The sequence below is a fragment of the Propithecus coquereli genome, unplaced genomic scaffold (assembly GCF_000956105.1).
Source record: "Propithecus coquereli isolate 6110/MARCELLA unplaced genomic scaffold, Pcoq_1.0 Scaffold49, whole genome shotgun sequence".
Classification (NCBI taxonomy): domain Eukaryota; kingdom Metazoa; phylum Chordata; class Mammalia; order Primates; family Indriidae; genus Propithecus; species Propithecus coquereli.
Genome location: NW_012150729.1, coordinates 2,568,320 through 2,578,796, shown reverse-complemented (window position 1 = coordinate 2,578,796; position 10,477 = coordinate 2,568,320). Strand labels below are relative to the sequence as shown.

General features: G+C 36.2%; 1 protein-coding gene across 3 annotated transcripts in view; it reads right to left on the bottom strand.

The window, feature by feature from the left end:
• Positions 1 to 3,991, bottom strand: part of SLC4A10 (solute carrier family 4, sodium bicarbonate transporter, member 10) — a 409,333-nt gene extending 405,342 nt beyond the window's left edge. For 2 of the 3 annotated variants that reach the window (XM_012655844.1, XM_012655842.1), the window contains exon 1: positions 3,760 to 3,985. In XM_012655844.1, the coding sequence (XP_012511298.1) occupies positions 3,760 to 3,807 (48 nt within the window). In that variant the 5' untranslated portion in view covers positions 3,808 to 3,985. Of the gene's footprint in view, positions 1 to 3,759 lie in introns of all 3 variants that reach the window. The other variant, XM_012655843.1, reaches the window with a different exon arrangement.
• Between the last annotated feature and the right edge of the window lie 6,486 nt (positions 3,992 to 10,477).

Below are 10,477 nucleotides of genomic sequence, written 5' to 3'. Positions count from 1 at the left end.
TAATCATTTATTAGTTTTTTGAGACAGGGTCTCACTCCATCGCCCGGGCTAGAGTGTAGTGGCATGATCATAGATTACTGCAACCTCAAACTCCTGAGCTCAAGCAATCCTCCTGCCTCAGCCTCCCAAAGTGCTAGGAATACAGGCATGAACCACTGTATCTGGCCTCAAATTACCTTTTAAAAGTGAGTTTTACTACAGTTGTATACCTCTGGAAGTTTTATAAAGTAAGCTCAACTTAAAAGAAGTAACTTCCAAGACAAGAGAATCTTATAAGGGATCCAAAGTGGACACACTATATGTCACCCAAGATTAGATGGCATAGGATAGACATATTTGTTATAAAGATATTCTCCTAGAAGCTTCTTCCATGGCCTGACAATTTAAAAGTTGCTAGGTTACTCCTAGAAACAAATTCAATACTGAATGTCAAAGGAAAATGTGAAATCTTTAATGCAATCCTAAATATATGGCTTCATGATTTTAAAAGGTTAATTCCATCCCTTACTAAATTGATATCACCATTATTACTGTTATATATATTCTCCATATATACCCATCTCAAAAAACTTATAAAAATGATTAAATATTTGAGGAGAAAGCAGCAGTCTCTTAAAAAGCTAAACTGAACCCTATTTCTAGACTAGCTAGATTGCAAGCTCCATATAGACAGAGTTTTTGCCTGTGTTATTCATTGCTGTATCTCCAACACCAAGAACATGTTTGGCCAATAGTAAACACTTAATAAGTGAATAAATCCTCCGGAAATGCTTGTTCTACACCTTCTGACATAACTCAGTTGCTACCAAAGCCACACTGTGCTCTGGGCCCAGAAGAGTGAATGCCCTCACCCTTAGAGTGTTAGGGCCTACAAAATGCATGATGGCTTGTCTACTAAAAGAAAATTACCTTTGAAGCTTCCTAAGAAGGTCTGGGAAAAAAGAGAAACATATCAGGGCCTCCTCCACTCATGACCTTCAGATATATTTTATATATACTAAATGGTAATAAACCCTTAGGAAGTTTAATGATGATCTTTTCCTCCATTTCACTTGAATCAGAAATACATTCACTCATGTGACATACTTGTCCCTTCTTGTGATTTTTCTTTTTCCCTCATTTTTCTATCTACCTCTGACTTCTTCTGTCCATATCTAATCTTGGCTTTCTAATTGGTTCTCCAACCATATTGCAAAGTTTCCATAACTATAACTAAAAAACCCACCTCCCACCTCCAATGCAGAGTCTCGTCCACCATTCAATTTCCCATTTTTGTTTCTTAGTAGACAGTACTGACAAACTCCCCTTCATAAAAACCTGAAACCTAGACTTCAAGTCAACGTCTGTATTGAGATGAATATATAGCAATAATATTTTCCTAACAACATAATAGCAACATTAACAATGATAACAGCAACTGATGTTTATTGAGCACTTACTAAATGCCCGGTTATTTAACATAGGTTATTTCACTTACTCATCACAAAACCCAAGAGCTATATGCCATTCCCTTTCTATTTTTCAGTTGAAGAAACTATGGCTTATGACTTTTCAATATCATGTAGCAAGTAGATAGCAGTGCTGGGATCTACTGGATTGTGTTCTTAAATATTATGCAATATTGCCTCTGACATAATTATTTGCAAAGTCATCTGATTAATTTTCTAAATCAGAGTCCAGTGCTATTTCTTTCTCTCCCTCTCCCAAGAATAAAAACTCCAGTCCCAGAACTAATCATGTTAAGCCTGGTTAAGAATGTGATGTAAAAAAATATTCAATTTTTTTCAAAAATTCTTAACAAGTTTTAGAAGACCTATATTCTGGTCCTGGCTTCATCACTATGTGATCTTAGCCATGGTTCCCTGCTCTTTTTTTAGACACAAACTGGTTGCCCATCTAGTCTAGTAATGTCATCCTTTTCTAAATTCCTCCAGTTAATCCTCATTTGGTCCTAAACCCTTTAACTGTTCCCTACTAGTGACAATCCATAAGCCACATCAAACAGGCTTCAGCCTGTTTTTCTAGGGCAGGTTCACACACATACACACACACACACACACACACACACACACACACACAAACACACACACACTTGCCAAAAAAGGTTTTTTCCCCCCTCTATACCTAATCTTCTCTAAATCTCCATACCACAAATCCTGTGTACAGTTCCTCTCTCTCATCCAGAGAAATTGTTCCTGGTATCCTTCACACTATTTATTCTGAGCAATTAAATTAGGAATCCTAATTTATGTATCTGTTTAAGTTTGAGAAAGTGGACAAACCTTTTACCCTTATTTTCGTATAACTTACCCTTATTTTGTATAACTTCACTTTGGGATTTCCCAAAGAAATCCCTCTACTTTTAAGCAGGTAGACTAACTGACATATTTCCTTCCCCTGCCCCCATCCCCCTGTTCTGACACGTCTCCTGCCCTTTATTTAGGCTCTATTCTTAGTAGTGACTCCAGCATTCTTCCTATCTCCCTGCTCCCTCTCTGCCCAAACCTGGTGGCCGGAGGAGAACTGGGCATGCTCAGTAGTTACAGCTGATTCCGGGGATGCAAACTGAAATCTTTTTGCGGCATTTGAGACCGGCAGGAGAGGTAAGGCCCTGAAAATACAGTGGCCCAGAATTCGCCCACTCCTCATACGGTAGCATTTGACTTAAAGGTGTGTTCAAAGACTAGGAACGGACTCGGAAACGAACAGCTTAGTGCCAGTCCCTAGTCTGCAAGGTGGGTCACCAACCTGAGTAACAGAGAGCTGAGAAACAGCCCCTCCGTCTGGTTTGGTGCAGGGAGAGGATTTCTGCTGTGGTAGCGCTGATAGATTGCTGGAAGCTACGTTCGGCGTCTCTGTTGCGTCAAGAAAATACTGGGGTTTTTTTGTTGTTTTTTTTTTTCCTTTTTTCCTTAAACACAGCAACATCAGCTGCTCCAGACTGAAAACGATGTTGCCTGAAGATCTCCAAAGTCTGTGAGCCAGACAGAGAGATTGTGGAGAGGATAGACAAATCAATCACCTATCCAAAAATTAAATCTAGGGAGACAGCTTAAAGAACCAGAGATAAACAGATGGGCTATTTCCAAATGACAGTTCAGGAACCTTTCAGATATTCAAATCTGAATTGTGTGCCTGTCCCCCAAAAATGCATACCTTCTTTGCACATGAACCATGACCCATTTCCCTTTGAGAAACAGACTGACAACACACACACACACACACACACACACACACACACACACACACACTCACACACACTCCTTCTGTTCTTTCCCCCGGTATCTGCGGAGACTAAATCTCTAGCAAACAGCAGCAGATTCCCTCACCTCACTGCCCGGGAATGAGGCATGGGGAGGAAATTTGTCAAGGAATAAATGTGATAAAGGGGAGCTTCTTTGCAGGGGCTTAAACCACCACTGCACAGCCTGAGAAACAGATAGACAGGCAGTAACGGGCAGGGAGAGAGACATGCAACTGCCCCTGCTGCTAAAACCTAGCCATTTCTTCAAACAGCAGCAAACATGAGACATTTCATCACTGTAGTGCATCCATATTGAGAAGGGGGGGCTGGGGGAAATCATGTGCTTTGCTTTATGCATTTCAGTCTCCCGAGATGGGAGGAGACCCCTGTCCATATGTCGTGGGAGCTATCCACCACCCCAAAAGTACACTCACTGCACCTAGCTAGCAGACCACTTGCCTGACAGGTTTTGCAGCAAACACTGTTAATCTATGTGACAGCAGGTTGTCTCTTACCGTAGGCAGCAGCGGCTCCATTTGGGCTCCCTGGTCTTTAATCTCCATGTTTTGTAACGCCTCTGGAATAAGCACCTTGCTCTGCAGTGTCTTCAGTGTCTTACACTCAGCCCGGCACTCGCTCTGCTTAGTATTCGGATCAGGTAGCTCTGAAGCAGGAGGCAATTGCACACTCCAACTCACCAGAGTCACATGGCTCCTACTCACTCGGGCTGCTGGCCAGGTTTTGCACTGAATGCCTTGGATCCCTGGGCCGGTAAGAGAGATTCCCCCCAAGCCCTGTATCACTGCCCACACCTGGCTACTGGTATAAAATGCAGCCAGCAATGCTGCAAGTCTAATGGGCATTAAGAATCTCACCTAAGACGCTAACTTCTTATAGAGACTAGTCCAATCTGGCCTCCAACCAGCTCAGCCTGATTTTCACACTTTGAGGCAACTCACTTCATTCCCAGAACCCCACAGGAGACATAATTCAAACAAGATGATGTTAATAACAAAGTTTACTGTGTGTCCTGCTCTGAGTACCTGGGGTCTTTTAAAACAGATAAGATGACCTCAAAATTGGTATGTCTTAGTGAGACTGAACTATTCATTAACAGCAATAAAAATCAAACATTTAAGTTATTGTTGACTCAATAAGAATTAGATGATATTTTCAATATTTGAATGGTATGAAATTTAGGTAATTCATACACTATTGAAAATAAAATATATTTTTTCTATGATTTCCCAACAAAAATGACAGGACAGGAAAATATTTTGATAGCAGAAATGATCAAGATACTAAAGCACTTAAAAAACAATGATTCTGAACAAGAGTAGCCCAAGTATATACCCCTTTAGCTTAAAAGTCTCAACAAGAAGGATAGAAGTTATCTAAATAATCCACGGAAGGAAAGAAATCAGTTAGAGGAGCTCTTTTATAGGAAGAATAGTAGATGATGATCATTAAGTGACTATACATACTTCCTAAAATTGATTATAGATCTACAGTATTTTAAGCAATGAAGCCTATGTATCACTGGACCTCAGACTGAGTATGGAAGTTACAAATGAAGAATGGTAAAAAACTTTCAGGGATTAAAAGAGGATGACTGATAATTATTAAGATAGTTATCTTAAATAAGAAAATTTTCACCAGACTCTAAAACCTTTAATCAGTAGGAGTGGATATTAAATTATTTTCATCAATACACCAAAATTTTCTATAATGCTCTTCACAGGTAGAATTATAGATAACTTTTATCTGTTTTCCTTCTCAATGCAATTCTTTAAAATAGCTTCTATTATTTTTATAAGAAAAAAATTTATTTTTTAAACCATAATGATTAATATATTTGAGTGGCTACTTTGTGCACAGCACATTGAGATGATACCACAGATTTAAATAATAGGATATCTACTAGGAATTTACTGATTTGGGGCTCAACTTGACTTTCTATCACAGACCGATGAATAAAATCTCCCTTGCCATTCAAATGACCATAATCGATAATCATGAATAATTTATTAGAATAAAAATAAATAACTTCTATTTAGAAAAATTATTTCCATTCTATTAAGAAGCCCTAAGTCATCCTGTTTATATTTCTCTAAAATTAGTTTAAATATATCTAGGAAAAAGTCTGATTCTTATTCCAAAAGCCAAAATAAAAATAAAATTGTATTTTAAATTACTTTTAATCAATATTTTCTTACAGTGTGTTTTATTAAACCATGAAGGTACTTTGCTGGAACAACCATTGCTTGAGTGCTTACTGTATGCCAGAGGCACTATTTCTACCAGCGTAATAGGACTTAATCAGGGTTCTGACAGTAGACATTCTACTTCTAAAGATCAAGAAAGCCTATATTTCTAAAGTTCTCTGATCCAAGATACTGAATACTAGCCTAGAAAAAGAAAGTAGAGAAAGAGAAAATGATCCTCATTTAATCCACTACCTCTATCTTATAGAATACTTTAGAATTAATGCCAATACCCTAAGAGAATACAACTCCATATTACACAAGTCCCAATAAAGAAGATAAGTACAGAACTGACAACTCCTGGGAAGAAAACCATCACTAGGTAATGGAATTTTTGCTAACAAAATCAAATAATTTTACAACTCAACTTCTCCATTGATTTTCAAACTCAGGAGGTGATGAGAAACAAATAGTAAGAGGAAATACAACTTGCATGAGCAGCTTTTTTTCAACTACATATTATCTGCCTTGGAGATTCTAATATGTCCTTGGTGGAGGATAGGAGAGGAAGTAGGTGAGGATATACTTTTTGAAAAATAATCCCAGGTAAATTTTATATTTCTTCTAGTCCAGAGTTCTTTCGACTATAGTAAAGTTTCTTTGGAACCTAGATGATTAAAAATGGGATCCTGTTTAGCCTGCTCATATTTAAAATTCCAAGGAGATTCTATTAGTACAATTTGATTGCCATGATTTAAAACATCACATTAAGTATTGCAATACTCAATTTCTCCAAGAAACTAAATGTTCCAGACACCCTACTGGAATGAGACAATAGTCTGATTTTCATTACATCAGTCCTACTATGTGTGAGGTACTATGCTACTGATACTATTTCCTGTCATACCCAGCAATATTAAAGTGGAATTTTCCTCTCTGCAGAATGAAATAAAAGTAGGATTGACCATAAGCCAACCATACAGACAGAGAGGAATTACAGAAAACACTTAACAGAAGAGCCACCTTCCTCTCCAGCTGCCCATGTCATGGCCAATAGGAAAGGAATACAGCCACCATGGTGTGCTTCCTTCCTTGATCTGTCCTGCATCCTGGGACTCTTGCTGACCTCAATTTTTACTAATTCCCCAAATATGCAAGTCAGCATTGATTCAATGTACTTTCAGTTCCTACCTCCTTTTGCTATTTTAAGCCCTGGGAGTTAAGATATGCACATTAATATAATGTTTATCTTAGAGAAAAGGCCATCTAATATTCATTGTATTGGAAAAAAATATTGTATTCTAAAGGTTATTGCCAACACTGGTATTTCAAGAAAACAGTTTCAGTTCTGACGGTATTAGGTTTCTGGCTTAGATCTCAAAGTTCTTTGCTTTGGCCCTTTTTAATATAAAATAGCTGAATCTTAGGTAGGCAATGAGTTCAGAAATATATTCTGAACAGTACTATGTTAGTGATAATATTACTAGATCAAGATTCATATTTAAAAAATTATAATTTTTCACATTCAAAAATGCACCAAAGCACTGTTTATATGCTTTACTTATGTTTTATCCCTTTGTATCTCTATTCTTTGGGATCTATACAAATGTTCTGAACAATTTAAAGCATTATGTAGATTTGGCAAATAGAGTTGACCTTTGAACAATGCAGGGAGGTAGGGGTGCCAACACTCTGAGCAGTCAAAAATCCATGTATAACTTTTGACTCCCCCAAAACTTAACTATTAAAAGCCTGCTGTTGACCAGAAGCCTTACTGATAACATAAACAGTCTATTAACACATATTTTATATGTTATATGTATTATTAATATATACTATATTCTTATCATAAAGTAAGCTATAGAAAATAAAATGTTATTTTAAAATCATAAGGAAATATATTTACTATTGATTAAGTGGAAGTGGATCATTATAAAGGCCTTCATCCCTATCATCTTCATGTTTAGTAGGCTGAGCCAGAGGAAGAAGAGGGGTTAGTATAGCTGTCTCAGGGGTGGAAGAGGCCAAAGAAATTCTGTGTATAAGTGAACCCACATCATTCAAACCCATGTTGTTCAAGGGTAAACTACATATCAATCCAAAAGTATTTAGTTGAATTTGACCAACTCAAGAGATATAAAAAATGTTCTTTCTTGACAGCTTAAAAAACGATGACATTTAACAACTAAGGAAAAGGGTAAAAAATGCCCATTACAAAACATGACATGTAATAAGAAACTGCAGTGTATAGTACTAAAATTTAAAGGTGTCAAATAATGCTCCTTTTTCACAAATGTTCTTGACCCCCACCCTGATAGTGATTCTAGCCATCAATTATCAGAAAAGAAATACATGAAATAAGTATAATAATTAGGAAGTCCATTCCCATGTAGGGCTAATCTCTAGGTTTAAAAAATCCTCCAAGTCCCACTTCTCTTAGTTCATAACTGGTTTTTCCAACTTTGAAGATTGGAACAAAGACCTGATTTTCACTTTTTGCTCTAATTTGCCCCTACAGGGAAGCTGATAGAAGACCTATGGTTCTAAATTGTGTACTAGAGGGCAGCATCCTACTCCAATTTAATTTAATTCAATAAAAATTTGAGTACCTACCATATGCTAGCAACTATACAGAAACAAATAAGACATGGATCCTGGTCTCCAAGAGGTCATAGTTTAGAAGAGAAGAAGGATAACATCATTCAACATAGTGCTTAAGTTAAAAATATGTGCAAAACTCAGAGGTAGCCCAGAAGACAAAATGATGAACTTTTAATAGCATTTTTCTCATCATTTCTATAGAGATTTAAAATCCTTAGAGGATTTATTTTTGTGGGAAGACATCTAATTTTCCTTGCTTATTATGTAAACAAGAAGTATATACATGCCTCAACTTATTACTTCTCCAATTATCAGCCTTTAACCCAATTATCACTGTCTTTGTTAAATGCTCCTGGATGTATCATTTTATTTCTAACTTGAAAATAATCAATATCACACTTATTACAGAGTTAATCTTGTAGCTAAATAAACCTTAACTCGTCCTTTTTCTATACCAAGTTATGAAGAATTACACTAAAATAATCATTATTCACAGTGTTCCATGTGTAAATTTTACTATACATTCTTAAATGATGACAAACAAGAAATATCTCTGTTTACTATCAAGTTTGCACTCTGTCAAAGAAATATGACAAATGTCATGTAGGAAAAAGAGAAGAAAAAATCAAAACATATTTCTAAGCAAGCAATTTCTCAGCTTCATCATAAGCAACCAAACTATTAGTAAACAAAGTTCAGATATATTTTACATTATCTTACACTACCTATGAGCCTGAATTTTTGTTCTGACTTTACTGTAATTTTTCCGAGTTTCACAATTCATACATCTTTACATACTACTATTTACAAAGAGAGGTTTTGTCCCCTAATGGAGAGAAAACCTTATCTACAACTGTAATTTGGGCAAATCATAAAATAAATTTTATGTTGACCTTTTTTACTAGTCAATTCAACAAAGATTTATTAAGCATATATTTAGTGCTATGCGTTGGTGAAAAAATGAATAAGATATGATCCCTGCCTCTCTAGAAAAGAAAACAGATGATTATTTCAGTGAACTATGGTGGTAAGAAAATGAATCATCCAGAATATTAAGGAAGTATCCAGTAGGGACATTGTCCATCTAATGAGTTTGGGTGCGGGGGAAGATGAAATGTAAACTAAAAGATGAGTAATGTTTAGCCAGGCAAAGAAAAGTGAAAAAGCCATTTCATTATGGACATTTTTCAAAATCAGAGCCTTATAATATGAAAATGACAGTCATTCATAATCCCACCAATCAGAGATATTCAGTTAACATTTCAGCATGTTTTATTACGGACTCCTTTTGACAATTGAGAACATGGGTAACATTCTTTTTTTAATTATTTCTATCATATTTAAAGCAATGTTATTATGTTATTAAATATAAATATGAAATGGAAGTCCTGATTAGAAAAATATAACAAATAATCTCTTAAATTTGATCCTTTGTTACTATAAAGATATATCTATCCTACTTCTACCAGGCAGCATCAGATATAAGGGAAAGTTTCCAAGCCTCTACTTGGGAATGGGACACAATTTCTCTCTACTTTCAATGTCTACAAACCTATCTGAATTATCTATCATTTTTTCTCTTTCTCCCCAACCCGAAACTATAGCTCAGCTAGTAGAGAAAGAGCACATGGCCCTTTCTCGAGGATGCATGTTGTCAACCAAAGCTTTTACTTCCTTCCAATTTTTCCTTTCCTCCATTCCAGAGAATCTTTTGATAGGGACAGCCTGGTTCTTCACCATTTTTTACAATGCTATTATCTGGAACTCATGTCCATCTGGATTTAGGCTTATGAAACTTAAAGCCAGATTTCTACTGTATCATCCATTCTTGAGACATTTGACATTAAATACCAATGACTAAATGAAGAAATGCAAGGACCTTAAATAAATGTAGGAGGAAAACTTAATTAAGATAGAAAAATATTATCTTAATTCAATATTAGTAAAATATAACAAAGCTAAACAACTGAAATTTGCTTTTATTTCTGTGAGAAAATTAATTTTATTTAAATGTTTGAATTCAATGTCATTTCTCAAGAATACAATCATCTCATAAATTGAGAAAGACACACAAAAATTGATTTATTCATTTAATAGATATTTACTGAATACCTCCTATGGACTCAATATTGTTCAAGGCTCTGGAAAGGCAAAGTTCCTGCCCTCAAGGAGCTCATAGCCTGGAAAGGTGACAAACAATCAGACATGTCCAAAGACAGTGTGACGGGCATATGAAAGAAATAGAAGGGGCACCTGATCTAGATCAGGGTGGAGGCAGAGGATATCAGGGAAGACTTCCCAGAGGAGATGATATCCGAGATCAACTCTAAAACATACAGAAGCATTTACCATATAGGATGTGTGTGTGTGTGTGTGTGTGTGTGTGTGTGTGTGTGTGTGTGTGTGTGTGTATAAAGTAAGGAGAACA